The 20968-nt window shown below is 35.7% G+C and overlaps 1 protein-coding gene across 1 annotated transcript in view; it reads left to right on the forward strand.

Annotated features, from left to right (window-relative positions):
• dtwd2 (DTW domain containing 2) overlaps window positions 1-20968 on the forward strand; it is a 55934-nt gene that overhangs the window by 29005 nt on the left and 5961 nt on the right. The window contains exon 4 of the mRNA XM_015365978.2: window positions 863-1055. Within this exon, the coding sequence (XP_015221464.1) occupies window positions 863-1055 (193 nt within the window). The remainder of the gene's footprint in view (window positions 1-862; window positions 1056-20968) is intronic.

The following is a 20968-nucleotide window of genomic DNA, read 5'->3' on the forward strand; positions in this document are numbered from 1 at the left end:
TCATTTTCTCATACCTTTGGAAATGTCAAGGTCTCTACAGCAATCAGAAGTGATCTTACTCCTCACCGGGTTTTAAAATATGCTTTTTTGTTAATAAAAAAAACCACCTTGGGGAAAAATTGGCTCTGCCGCTGCAAAAAATCAGTTGCAGAAAAAGGTGCTTATTTATGTTGGTTTCCTTTTTCTAATCTTTTGGTCCCCCCTTTGCTCCATGTCTAAAATGATACTGGAAAACAATAGTTTTGTCTCCCACAAAGCATGCTATAGCCTTGACAAACTAATGTCACCAGAAAACAATACATTTGATTCTTTTAAAGGGGCCCTGTTTGGTTCTCAATATTGCAGTTTGTTGTTGGTGATGACAAGACTCTTTGTGGGCAGTCTTAGAAAATAAGGATAAAAATAGATGTTGGAACTGCCACTCATGTATAATTTTAATCCAATATGATGTATTTAATTTGAAGAAATGTCCATTCATACTTTATTCGATGTATAGTATATGAAATAGGGAAATTTTCTAGGTTACTATCACTTAATAATGAAGGACGTATTTCTTTTTAAATAAAGAACAGTGAGATAAATGCAAAATGGCATCAAAATAAGTGCTGGTTGCATATTTTACCTGGGAACATTCATTACATAATGACAAAGTATTTGCATTCATTATGAAGAGCACCTTATCATGAAGACAACAGATAAAAGAAGATTTAAGTATTTTATTTTAAGAATCTTCTGTTTAAAAGAAGATTTAAGTATTTTATAGTTAGAACTGTGTTTAGAATATGTGTTGTGTAGCACAATTGTTTATGCTGCTGTGTCATTTGCTGCATTTTACCAAGGCCTGCATTTTTTTTTGTGTTAGATATCCTGAACTGGCCTCTGTGTGTCAAACTCCCGGCACTCTGATTCTGTATCCTGGGTCTGATGCAGAAAACCTAGAAGAGCTGGATTTGAATTCTTCTTCTGCTGCTTACAACATCATAATTATAGATGGTACCTGGAGCCAGGCCAAGGATATGTTCTACAGGAACTCATTGTTCCGCTTGCCAAAGCAGGTAGGTTTATTCTTATATACTGTGTATTTATGGAAGAAAATGGTGTGCTAAGTAGTTAAATGTAAATAAAACATATTACTGTCATTAAGAATTTAGTCGCACCTCAACACTAGAGATTGATTTTTGGCTTTCAGTTCTTTTTTTCCTGTTTTCAATGAGCTTTCAACACAAAATGAGTTTAAGAAACTATATGAATGTAAGGGATCTTATAGGTAATATAAGGAATATGAAGGTAAATTGCTGTAATTCATCTTAAATGGTTGGGTATCTTAGTGTTGATCTGCCTGCTGTTACACATTTCATACTACCACATGAAAAAAGAATGACATCCAATGGAGGTAATGATTCTCTGTACCTGCAATCATAGTTTCTTTAAAACATAGGTGTAAGCCCCCAGTGGAAATGAACACAATAAAACAGCTGCTGAAATCCATTGTGTAAGAAATGTCAGAAAATAAAACTTAATTTACAAGACTCCAAGGTTATTACTGAGGGATCATTATTTAAGTTCATTCTTGTCTACTATTTGGTTTAAAATGAAACATGTTGTTCAGTGTCAGATTTTATCCTGTCATAAACATTTAATATTTTAACAGGAACGCTGGAAAAATGTATCACCCAGTCATGGCCGATGATAGTTTAGCAGATGTCAGAAATGACCTTTTAGATATTACTGGTGGCCCATTAATTATTGAAGAAAAAGCTTTTTAAACAAGGCATCACACATTTCCTGTCTAGCCTAATTTTGTTCTTTTTTTAAATCTGATTTATCAGCAGCTACTATCCTGAAAGCATATAAAATATGTGAGTGAGTCTTTTCTTAATTGTATTAATGAAAAATTTAATTGCTGTGGGCAATATTTTTCCAGTTCCAGGTTACAAGCTATTGGTCCTTTTTTCAATATAGGATACACTTCCTTTTATATGTTGACCTGAATGGTTGCTCAGCTAGGGTAAAGAATGTAAGTAAATTAAAAAGTGATCTTTTTAAAGTATGCATAATTCAATCTAGTTTTAAATGATGGATGAAAGAAGTACACTGTTGTGAAGACGACAGAGTGCCATCTCAGTTATTGCCATTACATTTTGACATAAAGAGGTAGCCTGATGTAAGAAACCCATCTAAGTGCAATTACACTATAATTATTTTATGAAACTAGATGCACACGTCAAAGGGGAAGAGATACTGGGTCAATTTTCAAATAATTTGTTTTTATTATTTTATGTATGGCACCAAACATACTCCTGTTTTTCTGTTCATGGCCTGTGTCAGGGAATAATCATTGAATTTGCTTGTAACACTTAATATCTGACTGTATGAATCACACTTGTATGAATCTCTTCCAGCTTTGAGTTTTACTCTCTGGGTTGCCTGTTGTATTCAAAAGAAATGTGTGATTTATGTTTGTGTTTAACCAAGTAAATATGAATAGAGATGTACATGTAATTGGGGAGTATAAAAAGATATTTACCTTTAGCTTTCATTATTTTGTATTAGTATGTAAGGTCAAATGGCATTTTCATTTGATATATATGTAGCTTGCTCTTTTATTTTCAGCAGTGCAGAGACCCCCTAGTTATATTTTAATTATGGCGTCTGTTTGCCAATTACATGTGTGAAGACTGGAGTCTGAGAGAAACTATAGCACAACAGTATATTCTAATTCGGGTGGGTGACACACCTGAAGAAGGCTCCATGGCCGAAACGTTGTGTTTTCTCTTTTCAGCATGGAATAAACCTATTACAAATTTCTGAATGGTGATTATAAAATCTTGGGTTGCGTAGGTAATTTCAAGCCAGGAAACAATATTTTAAATATAAGAACAGTTCAGAATCATTATGTTGCGCAATTAAATTTATGGTCACTAGTGTAACTGATTAAACTACTTAAATTAAGGTTTAATTACATTAATTTAGAATAGAATCTATCAGCTTTACAATTTAGGATGAATTCCCATTTACAACTGCTATTTAAAAATGATAATAAGGACGTCTAAATATGAATGAGGTCAGAAATAATGTGAAACCTGTGAATGCTTAATACAATGAAAGCAAAAACAACCACTCAGTATACTGTAAAAAAAAAAAAAAACTTACGCTTAATGTCTTCAGAAAGACTCTAAAACAAAAGCCAAATCTCAGGCCTTTAAGCTCTCTGCTACCTCCTTTCCGTAAACACCCCAGGTTCAGACTTACCTAAATGCTTAGGATTGTAAAACATTTGTGTCTGTTTTTAATTACTGAAATGTTCTGTGCAACATGGCTCATATACCAGTCAGAGAGTGCAGTAGATGAGAAAAGAATACCGAGCCATGAAATGCAGTCAATATTACTGCAATGCATGTACAATTATACAAGTTACCAATCAATGTTAACATATATTTTAAAATCTTCCTTCAAAATTGCAAATCACTGCAGAATCTTGATCATAATTACATCTCTGAATGACTGTCTCTTTACACCCATGAACATATGAGGTCCTCAGTTGTTCATTTCTTATTGGTTTGCTAGTGGAGCCTTTTGGAAGCTCTTGGTTTTATAATGGATGTCATTTCATAGATTCAAGTGTCTCTGGATTCCCAACCTATAAATGGTTAGTAAACACATCATGATTAATTTATGCAACAATGGTCTCTTTGTTTTAAATATAATCTATTGCTTTTGATTTAAATTATTTACCAATATTCTTGTTTTATAGCTGTTTGGTGTTAAAGACCTGTGAATAATCTGTAAATACTGTGAAGGTGCTACCTTCATTTAGTACCATATGTGTGTGAGCCATTACTAAACTTGAAAAGGTAAAACAGAGGTTTTAGAGGTAAAAACACTTGAGGCACACGTAAGAATTATTTTCTGATTTTCAATGTACTGTATGTGAACATATACAGTATACAACAATACAAAGCCTATTCCTTTTGAACTCCCGTTGCATGACCAAATGGAGAAAAAAAATAATTTGAAATGGTTATTTTTATGGAAAATAGAAGAAAACAAATGTGAAGGTGTTGCTGGTCTAAATGATTCTATGTCTTAAAAAAGGAACAAAGTATCCCTATAATATAGTTTTTTTTTATATCCAGGTGATTACCAGTAGATGAGCCTCTTCTATTACTGGAGACATTGCCTCAGAATCTACAAGAATATAATCATTTAAAATACTTTAGAAATCATCAATGACTCAGTTGCTAAAATAGAAAATAATACATTCTTTATTGGTTTCTGTGACATATTTCAAATATCTTTAATATACTGTAAATAGAAATTGGAACATGAGAACAAACAAAGGAAGCCAAGAAACCTCACCAGTTTTAATGCAAATCTGCTTGTATCAAATCATAGGAAGGAGGTCATTGATCAGATGCTGCCAATTCTTCCAAAGCTACAAAAGAGATCCTCATGCAAAAGAACAGTATTATATTAGAAGGCACATATATGAATACAATTTTCCCCACGCACAACACTTATATTGTGTGCAGTTTATGCTCTAAACAAATCAAAGTGACAAAGTCTCAACTGGCTGAAAAATATCTTTTTATACAAACATGAATATGAAACATGAAGTTCTAAAATTAAACACAATGCAAAGACACCCTGCGGTTCCAACGCCATCAAACAGCTTAGCTGCAGCATGTCAGTCACCATGGAAATACCCCTTTCTGTTATGAATATTGTTTAGAGTGTATTATATTGTTTTTCTGTTTCTGTGTTTATATTTAAATTCACCGTACATGCATGATCTGGACATGTATTACACAGCAGTTGACTTATCTTTGATGCTTATGCAGGAGGGTGGAAGCTATTGTGTGTGACTCTGCAGCAGATGGCAGACAAATGCTGCTACTTGGCCACTCCCATGTCTCCAGTCATTTGAAGCTGGCCGTGTACATGTTTTGATTCTGGCTGGTTTCTTGTGAGGCTTACTCTAAGGCTTTTTCATCTTGCCTTGACTTAGTTACAACCTACAAAGAAAAAGTTATTTTCCATTTTATTTGGAACCATTTCCTTTCTCTAAGGGGTAATGTGCCCTATGCATTCTTTCTTTTTTTTTAAATACTTGTCTTCCTGCTTCCTTTTGAAGTTATATCCTCTTAATATAAGTAGAAATAAACGTATTCTCTCTTAAAGCTAAATTCTTAGCTTTTTTATGATGTAATTAGATGACCTCTTAGTTCAACATAGGGCCTCTGCTTTAACAGATTCTCTTCTAGACCTACTTATTTACCTTTCACTGCTCACTCTATCTACAGAATATCAACTACATTCCAAGTTTACATTACCCAATTTAATTTACAAACCAAGAGGCTGATCCCGGGTTAGGTATAATGTACAATGTGAGGAGTGGCTAATGTTTCTGTATTACTAATACAATTAGTAAATAAATTAGGTAGAAAATCAATTAAAGTAAAATACAAATATTTAGTTTCTTATACATTGTTAGAGCATGCAAATGTCTAACAGTATACAGTATGTAAATAAATAATAAAGGGTTGGTGTGGGTATGAACTGCAACATAAGGATTGGGGTTTTGCCTTGTTCTTTGGCATGCACACAGCCCTCAGATAATTTGCACCCCCTCTTCAACATGTAAAGAATTGCAGAACAAATTAATCAAGATGTTATAAAAAACATCTCTTTAGACAGTGGTCAATCATTTCAAAATGTCAGTTCTTGTACAATGTTTGCTATTTTTATTATTTTACAGTGATATATGTTGGTTATATTTGAATTAAATCGTCAGCCTACCAGACGTTCTGTGAAGGTATAGCATAGAGGTAGGCAGTGACTTTGGTACATTTTTCTTTTCCTGAACTGTATAATAATATTGCAGCCATAATATATTGGACAGGCCTAAGCTGCATTGCCAGGTTATTTTGGGTACAGCACTGAAGGCTCTGACACTTTTTCGTTATCTGTGTCATGGTCCTCCTAGTAACACCATATCACTGAATCTCTTGACTGTAGATGACCATAATGCTTCTTTGTTTGCTAATGTATGTTGGCAGATGCATCTCCAATGAACTCTCTTTTGGGCTTTCTTCTGTTACTTTTAGCTTATATCCTTGAACCTTACTTCACCTCTGGTTAGTAAAAGCTTCTGAATAGCCCAATTTTCATCTTGATCCTTATCATATTTGTGGCTCCTAAACTATTAAATAATTTGCATATCTATTGAGATGGCAGAGGCCACTACAAATTAATTGCTTAGCCACAAAGCAATTTGTATTTTGCATTCCCCCTCCCCCGCTCCTGTCCTGGGATCACCTTTTTAATCCATTAAAACTATGGATAATATTGTTGTAATTATATATAAGATGATGTGTAATTACGATGTAATTGGTATATAAATGTGATGGTACTGTATATAGAATGTAAAGAGTTTGCAAGTAATTTCTTTTTTATACAAAGGTATTGTATCTTAATGTTTATCTTTGTCTTCAGAGTTACGTAACAGTTGTCTTAGATAAGCTCAGAGAACTTTCCCAGAAGACTTCACTTTGAAAATAGCCTGGACTGTCATCCGTTTGCTTACTGTTTGTTTTCTGTTCTTATGTTCCTTGCTTTGTAGTTTTCAGCTGTCATGTTGTACCTTTTCTTCAAGTGAAGACAGATCCACTTTCATGGTAGGGAATAGTTTGGCTCAGGAATTCTTTAAGTCTGAATCTGAGATGGGTGTCTGTTTGGCAAAGTATGTGAAATTGATGCTAGGTTCATATGCCAAAAAGCATGTCAAATATTTCTAACAGAATACAAATGGTAAATAAAGAAACATGACAAATTAGTTTTAAATATCTATTTTTATGGTGCTTTAATAGGACATCCTTTCCATCTTGCTCATTTTGTAAGTAATTTACAGTAGCAGTTATGTGAATCAAAGATTGTCTTGCAGGTTCTTGAAGGAGCCTAGACTTTTGTCCTTAACCGGCTGGAAGGCCTGTTCCAAGCATGAATTCCATTTTAGTTTCCAGCTGTGACTTTGTGTCCCTGTTTTGATATTGAGTCTGATTAATCCCCTGTGTGACCCTATGTGTCATAGAACAGTCTACATAAATACTCAGATTCCTTTAAATTTCGGGTTCCTGCAGTTCAGAATCACCCATGTGATATGTACAGTATGTGGTATTCATTCCTTCTTCGTTCATTGATCAATGAACGGTGCAGTGGTTAGCATTGCTGCCTTGCAGTTCTAGGGCCCTGGTTTCCCCTTGTGCAGACCTCGGGTACTATGTGTGGGTTTGTATGTTCTCCCCATGTCCCCATTGTTTTTTTTTTTCTGGGTGCTCCATTTTCTTCCCACAGTCCAAAAACATACCAGTCGGCTTATTGGCATCTGGGAAAATCAGCCGTGTTGTGAGTATGTTCATGTTTGTGTCTGTATACAGTATGCCCATCCAGGGTATATCCTGCTTTGCTTTCATTGCCAGGTTAGACTTTGGTTCCACTGCGAGCTGGTATTGGATATAGCAGCTAGAAAATGGATGGGATGTTAAATGTAGTTTGCTAAGAAACAGCCCAATCCTGGATTTTGTTTGAGTAATTTCTCCTGCTGCTGTTGGTGTCACTCTCCCTTTTTGTATCATCTGCAAATTTAATTAGTTTGCCAACTATGCCAGAATATAAATCATTAACATAGGCCAGGAAGATCAATGAGCCCAAAATGGATTCCTGTGTTACACCGCTGCTTTCCTCTGACAAATTAGAGGTTGTGGCCTTTGAAATGACTCACTGTTTCCTATTCATTAACAAGTTTCCAATACATGTACTGTCCATACATTTCTTTGGATTCAAAACCTTTTTTTATATTCTATATAGAATATAGCTTTTGATTTAAGAATTAAACTCTATTGTATTTTAGCAAAAACCTATATGGAAATCTAATACAGTGTAACCGCTATATATAAATAGGGTTATATGCATTATATAGTGTATATACAGTATAGACAAATAAATATTAGCCACTTGCACTGTAAATTAGACTAAAATGTACCTTATGTCAGAACCCCACTTGTTTATTCCTGTTTGGAACATGATGTCTAGATTTTTCTTTTCAGTTTTTCTTTAAGTTCTTTTCAGAATTTAGGCTTTTACCTAGGCACAACCTATATCATACAAATATAGTGTGAATCAAATGTTTGGTGTTTGTTACTTTTCAAAATTGATGAAAAGGGAAGAGAATGATTCGATTGAATATCATATTCAGAGAAAAAAAAGCTCAGACATTATTAAGAAAAAAAGATTTGCTTTAATTTAATGAAAGATAAGTTTTTCAATTATAATTTATTTCTGTTTATTCTTATATAAGATTCTTAAAAAGAATGGGTTTTGAGGTTTTCTGAACATGATGGATTTGTTCAAATATATGTTCACCCTCATTTACGGTAAAGGGGTTTTGCAGCACACTGAATATTTGGAAAACATATGCAAGAATGAAGCAGCTACAATAGGTTTGTGACATCCAAACAGCATGAGACTTACTATATGAAAACATAGCACGAACTCTTTAAATATTGCATGTAGTATAGGGACAAAAAAAATACAATACTCTGTTTGTGTTGTCACTTCACTAATGTCAGCTCACCATCTAGTTGATAATGGATTCATTACCCTGTTTGCAGCAGCAAATTAAGTTACAATGTTGCAGCATCTCACATATCAGTGGAGTCTGAAACAAACTACCTAACAACCAATAGCAGGTAATAGCAGATAGACAAATGGATCATGAAATTGACTTTGAAAAGGAGTGGGCAAGATACAGTATCACATGCTCTACTGTACGGCACATATACTGTGTTTACTGAAGTGCTATTTATGATTTATAATACTTCATCATTCTCAGAAAATAAATTTCCTCTTGCATACAACAGGGTTGCCCAATCCTGATAATCGAGGGGTTTTGAGTCTGCAGGGAGTCATTGCAAACCAGCTCTTAACAATTTGGACTAAATTAACAGTGTCTTTCAGCTCTTTAAGTGCTGCTGATTGAGGAAGACAAGAAAACTTGCAGACATACCAGCCCCCCAAGGACTAGGACTAGAAAATCCTAGTTCTGTATCTTTTGGAACAAATGAATTGTATGAATTAAGGTTTCATTAAAGATATTAAAATATATTTTGCCTTAATATCTAAGTAAATTGTTTCCCCTAAAAAACGTACCTCTTATGTTCTGAAATATCAGACATGCTATCCTGTACAGGCCTGATCTAGACAGGGGAATCAGTATGATTATGTGTCCTGCGTTATGTACCAGAGTATAAACATTCTATAGAACAATACACCTGATCATTTTAGTGTGATTTGGTTGGAGACACTATATTTTAAAGTTTGTAATTCTCCTTCATTTATGGTTGATTATATGTTTCAATGGGTTTGTCAGAATAATCACTACTTTCTGCACTGATAGAAAGTAGGAAAGTAGATGAGATCATTCGGTTTAGATTTGGAGAGAATGTGTAAAAAATATTTGTACCTGCCATGTGTACTGTATATACAAAATGATTAGCAAAATGTACAATAAATGCAAAATAGATGAAGAAAATATTTTTTTGAAAATACTTGAATCTAGGGCAGCACGGTGATTGTGGTTAGAATTCCTACCTCTCAAGTTCTGTGGCCTCAGGTTTAGTTTCTGAGGTGCTATAGTATCCGTGTGGAGTTTGTATATTCTCCCCATGTTCGCTTGGGTTTCGTGCCACAGTCCAATCCCATGCTGGTAGGTTAATTGGCTTCTGTAAAACTGGCCCTGGTGTGAGTGTGAGCATGTTTGTGTGTGTGCCCTATGTTGTACAGGGTGTATCCTGCCTAGTGTCCATTGCTTGCTAAGATAGGCTCTGGCACATCATGGCCCTGTACTGGATAAAGCAGTTAAGGAAATGGATGAATGGGTGAATGCTTAAAATTGACCTAAACTGAGAACTATGATGGTGCCTAGCATGACCTAAGGACAAGGTGACAGTGTATGCGTAATAACATTTTATAGCGTAGAAGTGCTCTCATTATTTGAGGTTCTAAGTTAAGTTCAGAAACACTGAGTGATAAGGTTGATTTTAAATGCCTTTCAGACTTGGCTTGTGAAAGGCAGGTGGTTTGCACTAGATCAAAAAAATTGCAAGAGGCAGGGGACTCACAAGAAGGCTTTGAAGTATACACCGTTCTTCTTATTTTGAGAAATGGAGAGCAGTATGATATTTATGGGCCTTAGTCTGTAATTCCAGATGCTGAAACCCTGTGAAAAAAACAGTTTATCTGTAAATGTTTTGCTAGGGTAGATAGGTGCAGGTCACAGGTGGTGTAAAAGACACGAAAGACCCATTCGAAACAGCTGTCACCGTTGGCGAAGGTGATATTCCAAAGGTAGCAAATGTGGTTGGCACAGCAGGCACAATTAGTTCTTGGAGAAAGACCTGCCAGTTTACACAGCAGGTACATTTGGTGATATGGAGACCTGTTCAGTCATACAACTGACTCCTAAGACATGGTGGGTTTTAACATTTTGGTTAATACATTGATATCATTGTCATAGTTGAAGCAGATGGCACATACACAATTAACCTGCTAATATTTATTGGATTACCCATAGCAGAATTGTAATACTGGTTGGTATCATGCAGGCACATTTACATATAAATTGAAAAGGAATGCAAATCTTTTCATACTGAATTGAAAAATTTTTTGGAATTTGTTGGGAGCCTGACCAGAAAAAGTAAATCCTATAATTCAGTGTTGTTGATAATGAAGGTATGGTTACTGATTACATCAAACCTTAACTGATACTGTACATGTTTATGTTTATGTATATGTTTATTACATTTTACCTTAACAACTGGATGGAAGGTCTTAAGAAGGCACAATTTGGCTGTCATGAGTGTGTGTTCATGTAGATGGTTTGTTTTATTATGGGCACCTCTGACAGAGGGGCTGTTTGCGACACCTTGGGGAACTGTTGAATAGTTCGAGTGGTCTCTGGCCCATTGCCAAGCTGCAAGGGTATTTCTGCTTTGGACTAATTTGATAGAAAAGGAATACCTAATGTAAGTGAGGTGCTCAGACTCCCTGTAGAGCTTGTGCAGACAGATTATTCAAGTGGGAGATGAGGCAAAGTGCAGTTAATTACTACTAACTAAGCAGACATAATTCTAGCAGAGCATCAAGAACTGGGCATTAGAAATTAAAAGAAAATGGCCTTATTTGATTTGATTGCCATAAACCAGCACAACAATCTGTACGTGAATGCATTAATACAGTATATTACAGTACAATGTCAAGATGTTGTTCACCTGAACTGAAGTGATGCACACCAGTATCTTTGTAAGTTAAATATTAGTCTGCCACCATTCTATTATACTGCTTACAATTATTATTACTGTTATATGACATAGTATTATTCATCTACATTGTTCTTTAACACAAAGGGTAAGACATGAATAATAGATAAAATATGGCTGTCAAATGCATGTAGTGTTCCACTATTTTGCCTTTTTTGTTCGTCACACCACTAAAAAGAAAATTGCGTTCTTCCTCATTTACTATGCAGCACTGAACCCATTAGACTGTTAAAAAAGTGCATAACACTTCTGTTGCCTTGCCGCCTTCATGTTTAACTTCATTGCTCAGAACCTCCAATTATATTTGCTTGTATGTGAGTGTTCTTGTGTAAGTGTGTTTTTTTTTCTAATGAGGGGAAGGTGTTAAAATGATTCTGTGGGGAATATTTCTGAAAACTAGAGTGGTTGTTTGTGCCAAACTGCTTAAGTGTGTAGATTTATTTTTTCTTCTTTCAATACACAATTTCATGTAAAAGACATTTGTACAGCAGTGTATATCTTAGTTCTAATATATGTATGGTATGAGCATCAACAATTTAGTCAAATTGTCTAGTATGTATAAATCAGTATCATGTTCTAGCATTATAACAACACTATTATAACAGTTTTGTTATTAACACAACTTAGTTTTTGTGAAGGAGCTTGTAGCAATTTTTAATTTACATTGAGCAGAATGTTCAAAAACGTGGACATAAATAACCAGAATTGAACTTTACATGAGTAAACAATATAAAGTGTTGTAGTGGTTAATCCATCACATTAACCAACCAATGTCAATTATGTCTTGTCATAGTATAATTTGTTCTTCATACATGCTAAAAGGAAAAAAAAAACATACCTTTGTGTTGCAAAACATTGATGTGCAAGGATTAACTGTTGGCTTCAAACAAAAATACTGTTTTCAAAATTTCAAAACCAACAATGAATTATTTGTGATTAAAGAAGGAAAAACAATACATAAAATGAGTAGAACATTTTTAAATACCAAGATGTTTGCACAGCATTATAAATGAGAAGAGTTTTGTATTTTAAATACAAAATTTGTACCAATGTAAATGAAATTCCAGTTTTATGGATAGATAGATATGATGTCTATAGATGAGTCTGGCTGGCATGATTTAAACTACAATTGCTGATTTTTTAATAGCTTTGCATATCCCTAAAATAAAATACTTTGGGAAAACATTGCAAGATTAGAACAACTGTGAAAATTGTGAAACAGTACTGTTGATTCTGTGCTTTAAAACACATTTATTGTGTACAATATGTGACAAAACAGAGGCTTAACAATGTTAATTGCTTCACAATTATGTGGCTTGCATCATTTGTATTCAGTCTGGTATGTCTGGCCCATTTACACCTTTGAGTGATGAACAAATCTCAAGGGCTGCAGTCTGACAGTGAGGCATGTTAAGAAACCGCTCCTTGATTAAAAGCCAGAAAAATATATTTTCTTGCAGAATGCGAATGGACTGATCTCTGTAGAAATCGCTCACTTTGTGCAGAGTGAGTGGTCTTTCAACCCATATCAGAGATTGCCTCTTTTCTATTAATTTTCCTTAGTGACACACTGGTTGGAACTCATTTGCCAGCTGGCAGAAGGCTTATGGCTTTTTCATACATCCTTGGAGGAATTCTGTTTTTCTTTTAAGATTGGACATCAAGCTGGGCTCGTTTGAGACCTTAAGCAGCACTGTGTGTGAAAAGGTTAATTTGTACAAAGGCAGATTGAAAGCTTAATCATTAATCTTAAGATTTTAGATGTACATTAATAAAAATATTATTCCTAATCTAAAGGCTCAATGCCTTAACAAAGAAACAGCTTTTCAATCAACTAAGCATATGTACCGGTATGCTTTATCTTCTTACTTCACAGCTTATTTTTAACAAAAAAAAAAATTCCTTATTTTTATTCCTTTCATGAAGGAAACCAGATTTCCACCCTCAATGTGTTAGAAATAATTATATTCAGAGTTAATTAAAGTTAAATTACTGAGACAATATGTGTAATTAATTAGCTCTCTTCTGCTCATGACCCTGTTCTCAAATTTTGGATTCTACTCCATGAATGAATTTTCTTTCCACACTGCTGCTGGATAAATTATTAAAGAAATGGTGCTGAATAAAATATTAATATATAGCCTCACAATCATTTTCTAATGTAAGCAGAGTGAAGAGCCATATTATGGGCCTTTAAAGGGCTTTAATGGAAATAGTCACATAACTTATACATGAAAGTTTCTGTTACTTCAAGAACTGAGGTGTAAGCAACCATTTTTTGTTTTGAAACTTGACCTTTTTTTTTTCAAAACTCTACGACCACTGATAAGGTGCTGTTATAATACGCAGGGTGGCACTTTAAAATACCAAGTGTTTGAAGTCAGAAAAAAAGGCACACCGGTGAGTGACAGCTGTTGTACAAGAAGCACAGCTTACAGTCCTTCCCCAGGCTGACACATGCTTGTGTCACACAGCTGGTATCGACCCTCTTTTTGTATGGTATGCCTCACAGAAGGAAGGTGTCACTCTCCTTCGTCGCTTCCTTTCCATGACTTATTTGTTGACTGGAAGAATTCATTCTTCAAAAAGACACAGTGGGGGAAAAAATATGCTGCCTTACAGTTCAGTCACTCTGAAATTTCATATTACTATTTTCTGAAATGTTTAGTGCAGTACTAGGAAACATTACTCTTGCTGCTTGTTTGATTTTCCCTTTCTCACTAGAAAACCAATTTTTACTCTTGTTTCAGGTCATGCTGAAGTACAGTATATGCATTACAGAGTGATTTTCTTTATATTTTGTGTGGGAAAAAAACATTTTTACTTTCACAAAATGGATCACTTTAAAGATAAAAGAATAGATTATTGAACTGCCCAGCATGATGTGATGGCTTTCTAACACAAATTGATGTGAGGTGAACATTCTTTGTGAATGAGAGGGAAAATTACCTTAAACTATGAATCCTAATTGAACACATACCGTATTAAAAGAAAGTGCAATAGAACAAAATGATAATTCTGTACCTGTTTAGCTAACACATTGTTACACTTTCATAGTTGCTCATATTCTGGACATTTTTGCAAACAACTTTAGCAGTGCTACCCCATGTTTGCCTGTTCATTCCTCGTCCTCTAAATTAAAGCAAGTGTGTAATAGTTATACTAATCTTTTTTACCCTTATGACATTTCAGCTGGGCTGAGGTCAGAGTACTGGTGAGACCTGCTTGTTCATTATTGAGTAACTGAATCTACGTCTGACCTTTATAATGTTGAAATACTAACCTTTCACGTACAAGTTACCTTGCTGAGTGTACTGCATGAACCTGGAAAAAGTGAAGAAACATCTGTTCCTTGCCACACAGTTCAGAGTCCTGGGTTCAGTCCCAGCTTAGAGCTCCAGAGTGTGGACATTGCATGTACACCCCTTTTTATGTGGGATGTGCCACTGTAGAACTGGGGGTGGGTAATTGTATCAGGGGGGTGGGGGGTTCCAGTAGTCAGTACTACTGTACTTACAGCACTGTAAGGAAACAGAAACAAAGGTGCTTGAGGACATGAATGGGCTCCTCTCATTTATCGCCATTCTGATGTTCCAAATACTGTATGTTACTTAGCATTAGCATATGCTGTAGCATGTATGTTTTGACTCATTCTTTTATTCCTATTTTTTCAAGTTGTAGAATTTATGTTTTGCCTGAATGTACATGTTCACTTCACACTAGTATTATTATAAACTAAACACTTGAGCTCAAGGCACATATTAAAATACCAATTTCAAAATCATTCGATGTAATTAGTGTACATTAATCAATGTCATTTTTAATGTTTAAGTTGTGTTTTGGTTGTGAATAATTATATTCAATTTAATAACGCCCAGTGCCAATGTTTTGTATTTTTAGTGTGAAATGGGTAGATTTTTATTCGACACACAATGGAAAAGGGAAATTGGATTATTCTATTTGTACTCTAATTTAGAAACTTATTTAGAAACTTCCTGAGAGTTCTTTTGTGTATTGTTCAGGAGTTCTATTGTTAGAACAACACTCTATGCACTCTACAGCACTCAAAACCAAATTCATGGTTCTAATAGAAAAATGAGACTTAGTCCATAAAAAATGTAAGAGCAGAAAAAGGTGGAAAACACTCAGTTCATATACTGATAGTAAGTCACTGAAATAGATGGTTTAAAAATGAATGAGGATATTCATGTGCTGGTGTTCAAGAGAAAATTATTTATTCAACAGGAGTCGTGCATGGTTGTTATTAAATCAAGGTGCTTATTCATGCCTCACCTCACAGTTTGTCAGGATTGCAGGGTGTTAGGGACAAGAACTTCCATAACTCATCTACTCTGGAAGTGTCAGCAATTTAATCTTGATGCAAAAGACTGAGGTAGGAAAAGTATTCTGTTAAAGATCAGGAAAGAGAACTTTTTTCGTGAGATCCACTTATGACAATTGCATGACAGCAAGTCCCCACAGAACCCCTGAGCCAGGAGCTTTTAAACTGTCACTTCAGATTACAGCGATACAGCAGAAAGCCAACTGATTTATTTATGCTCTGATGCAAATCTCTGTTTGCTTGTTTGGTCTGGCTCCAAAGCAGCAGGTTTGAGTTGATGATGGGTTCTCAAATCTTTCTTTAGAAACGAATCATATTTAGTGATTGTACATCTGGGCAATCAGAAAACTGCAGAAACCGTCCTCTTATTTTAAATGCTAATACCACTATTAGGTTTTTCACTTCAATCTCCCCACCTCCTTTTGTTTTTGAACTGTACTTTTTCTTGGTACATAACTGTAAAGGTAGCAGTGAACCAGAGCTATGCTCATCAGTAACCGAGTCCTGAAGTGTTCCCTCTTCAACTGCCTCTTGCTCTCAAAAGGTAAGCTTCTGCCACACCCCTAGGCCTTTGCTCATGAACTCAGAGCATTTTGACACTGATTCTGCTTACAGTGGACTCAGGAAATATGTACAGTACTCTCTAATGGCGACAGCTCTCTAGCTACAATATTTCCTAAGCCAGGCAAGATTGTTCTCGTATACAACAACAAGCTGCTGACTCATTTCCTCCACTCCAGCCAGTCTGCCCTGCACACAGCTAAGTGCACTAGAAGCTGTTGGGTCATCCCTCCCTCTGTGTGTTGGTGTCAAATCAATTGCTCTGTCAGAGAGCCAGGAGTGTACAGGCAACACCCACTCCTCTCCTCATACAGTCCCTTTCAGTCCTATTTCCTGTCCTCTGATCCTTCAGGTTCCTCCTTCACTCTCACTTATAGCTGCCAGCGCCAGCTTCCCCGTGTCCAGTCAGCCTACAATCACCATCGCATGCCTAAAGCACTAAACTCACTACCACACGCCAGCAACTAGATAGTTGGTCAAACATCTGCTCTCGAGTCTTCACACACTTTACTAACTCAGGCATGACAGACAGTCGACCGCAGATTCCAATAGCGCGCTGCTACTTTCGTTCACGGACTCCGTCCGGAGAAATTCATGTTCTTTCCTGGGTGTCCTGACCTAAAGGTTCCCTACCTCAGGTGAGTCTTAAGTAAATCCCCTCCAGGATTTATAACCTGCAGATCTGTTGGAACCACCTTGTCAGATAAGTTGCAGTCTCCTCAACGTACTCTCTTCCTGCACACTATTCATACTAACACAGCCACCAGAGTTCTAGTTCTTACACAGGGGCCGGCAGCATTTCATGCATTCCGCAATGCTTTCTCATACACCTGCCATGTATGCTCCAGGTTCCCCAGCTTCCATAGCTCAGGGCCTGCAGTCTTGTGGCCACACCCCCATTTGCTGGGTAACACACTAAAATCACTTGCCACAACCTCATTAGCTTGGGGACCAGTGAGACGTACTGCCTCTCCTGCTGAAGAAGATGGAGTCTTAGTCACATGTGTCTGTAGTAATTTGAAAAGTTAAAGAATAACATTTTAATTTCTGTTTTCTTCTGTCTATTTTTTATACTTTGTTTCCTGCTAAAAATCCAACTTACCATTTTGCTTCCTAAAACACTGTAAAAAGAAGTACTTGTCTTATTGTATTGCCTTTAGCAGTTACTAATGAGCCAGTTACTTTGGTTTTTCGGGTATTGGTTACTTAATTTCTTTATAAATGAATTTGATCATGCTACAACTTTTTCATTATCCAGAACTAAATAAAGCATAAATATACTGTATAGTTTCTAATAGGCAACAGAGAAAACAAGTATTTTGAGCAACAAAATTAACTTAGCTCTGTATTTATGCCTTATGTCTTAAGGGAAATAAAATATATGGATTCTGGACATTGATCAAATGTTTTTGGTGTCAATTTACTGTCCAGAAATTCTAGAAAATTTGTGTGAAGAAGTGTTCAATGTGGAGCAATGCACAGTGGCAGTTGGCATGCCAGAAATTAAGCACGAAGAAATATTGAAGTCAATAAAATGTTTAAAATAGTGGAAAGGCAGCACGGATAATGGTATCCATGCAGAAATGATGAAACATAGAGGTGAAGTTACAACATCAGGATTCAAAAGACTGTATAATGTCATATGGAAAGCAGTGCACATGCTGGCTGAGTGGTGAAATATAATACCATTACCATAATACCATTACCAAAGAAAGAAAGAATACACACACTTTTGTATAATAACCTTGCTGTCTTTACTGGGGAAAATACTGGCGACGGTCATTCTTAAACACCTAAAGTATGGACAGTGGACTCAAGAACAGGCAGGATTTCAACAGAAACTATCACACTGTGAATGGATGTTAAAACCAATGCTGATTATCTTCCTTGATTTCAAGAACACCTTTCATAGTATGTTCCACAGTATGGAAAATACTGATGTGGTATGGCATTCTAAAACAGATAGTGAACAACATTGCAAGTTTCTATGAGGATAACAGTGTGCTTAATGTCTATAGGAATATATAGGATTGAGACAAGGATGTGTTTGCTTGGTTGATGAGAGGGGTTCCAAATAAAAAGAAATCTAGGATTTAAGTGGGTGTGGTAAAAAAGATTTTGGAGTCACAATCTGACCTTGACATTGCCAGCAATATTGGATTGCTGAAAGCAACATGGAGGGGTGGGTGGGGGTGGAGGAACTAACAACTCATGTGAAAGAATTCTGCAAAATTAGGTTTATGCATCAGTACAGAGAAACTGTGATTAAAGCTGGAATGTCAGGTGATACATCTAGCACAAGAGTGGATAACAAGAACATTGAAGTCATAGAACTGTTCTGTTATCTTGGCAGCATAATTACAAATAATAGCAGCTGTGATACATTTCTTTATCATTTAGACTGGTAAAAGCAAACACTGCATTTAGGAAACTGGACAGTGTACAGTATGGATTGAAAATCTAATGGCTGCAGTATAAAACCAAAACCAGAGTATGGACTGTAGTCTTGACTGTGGTACTATACAAAGCCTAGACTTAGCTAAGCACAGTAGCCAACATGAAAAATTAGAACCTGCCGATTATAGATGGTTAAGAATAATGGCTCGAATAACGTGGAAAAAAAGGGTTAGAGACACAAAATTAGACAATTGCTGAGATGCAGCGAAACCATCATTGTTTGTAGGGGAGAAGACCATAGAGGGGCCCTGTATGCTCAGCAGTATTCAATGATGCAACAGAATAAAGTTCACTTCAGGTCATATGGGTAACATTTGAGCCAAGTTCCACTTAACAATGAATCAAGGTTTTGTGTAGATCATCCCGATGGATGTCAGTGTGGCACAGAACAATATGCTTATTGTGTCATATGACAAACTGATTGATAATTGTGTTGGTCTGTGCAGGACAGATGAGTTATAACAGAACTTCACCTGTACTGATTGATGGCATCCATACTGCGTAAGACAGAATCTACCACCTGGTGAAAAGCATATATACTGCTTGTATTCCTTACAGCAGTGGCCACCCATCTGCTCTATCTTTTCTTTCAATGAAGAATCCCTCTTGATCAATCAGGTTGATGGCATGTTAATCAGCACAATTGGTTATTTTTTTATCATATCTGTTAAATAAAAGTCACTCTAACTGCTATAAAACATGGACATTTTCCTGTTAACCATTAATTTCTTTCAGTTTCCATCAACGTCCAATATGTATGTTGTGAATTTCCAAGGGCTGTAGTTACATCCCACTGTTCTTAAGCATTCCGTACTGCAGGTGCAAACCATCCAGCTGGGAGTTATTTCCTTCCCAGTTGCATGATAAATAAAATGATGAAGAAAGACGAGAAACAATTACTTGTTTTGCTGCTGTGGGGGTGGGGTGCAAGTAGCCTTGCTCTGCTAACCTGCATGGCATGCTAATGTGAGCACTGAGCAGTTAAATTAGCATTGTCCGAAGAAAAGCATCAGAGTTGCGGTAATCCTCCTCCCCTCCCAAAATCCTCCATATCATAAAAGTACACACATGGCTAAGGGTTCACACACTTTTGAAAAATAATAAGATGTAATAAATAGCAAAGTAGATTTTGTTTCGTAAGAAATATTAATGAATACATTTTAATAAAATAAGACTCAGCAAAGTCTCCATGGAGATTAAGGCAATGTTTTTAAATAGACAAATCTAAGTTGGTTGAAAACTTTTAATCGTGATTTCATAAATTGTGGTTAATTTAAATAAAATCTTTCCGAAGAACCAGAAGGCACATAGCACTAGATTATGGAAAACTTTTACCCTTAAAGCCACAAATTAAAACAAAGATACAGAATGATACCAGTTTGGAGAAGTTTCTGTTGAGTCTTCAAAGTTTCATCACAAGGAGTAGTGATTTAATTGACATTCTGTGTGGACAGGACCGTTTTAGCTTTGACGTTTTATGCATTTTTCTTTGTTTTTAGAGGAGCTGGTAAATTTCACATTTAAAAATGAGTAAAATGATTTAGCAAGGACTGAAGTTGCAAATATTGAGAAAACATTGTTACATTATTTTGTGAAGTTAGGATTTAACATTACATGTCTTGCTTAATTGGTATCTCGTGGGTTTTTGCCCTCTTAAGTGGTGGTACCTCAAGAATAATATAACATACCTAACCTAACTTTTACCTACCTTTTCATTTTTTGTTTTCTTTGATATAATAAAGTTAATAGAATTAATACTTTAAAATATCTCTTATAAATAAAGATAATATACTGTATATGTGCAACAACATCAAGCACAAAATGGAGTGGACATAAGCACAGCAGTATCTAGAACCTTGGAATTATGCTTTGTGTACAGATTCCAGGCCAATATGCAGAATACTGAGGTTGTGGGAAAACTGGACAATTACGCTTTGTTTCAAGGATTCAATTCTAATGTGGCAAGACTGTACATATTGTATCTACTGTGAACTAAATGTTCAAAACTGTGAAAGTGTGTAAAATCATTCCACTAGTGGGAGGAGAGAAAGCGTGTCTAATATCTCAGCAGTAAGCTTCTACTAACAGCATCTCTTGTACTGAGCAAAACAGATGATCCCTTGGGGCAGTTTTTCTGGTGACCAATAAATTTTCAGCAACTTCAAAACCATTTATCACAGTTTCAAAACAGTGGGGTTTATCCATTTCTTTCACTAACAGCTTCAATTACTGC

Source organism: Lepisosteus oculatus, chromosome 3, assembly GCF_040954835.1.
Source record: "Lepisosteus oculatus isolate fLepOcu1 chromosome 3, fLepOcu1.hap2, whole genome shotgun sequence".
Classification (NCBI taxonomy): domain Eukaryota; kingdom Metazoa; phylum Chordata; class Actinopteri; order Semionotiformes; family Lepisosteidae; genus Lepisosteus; species Lepisosteus oculatus.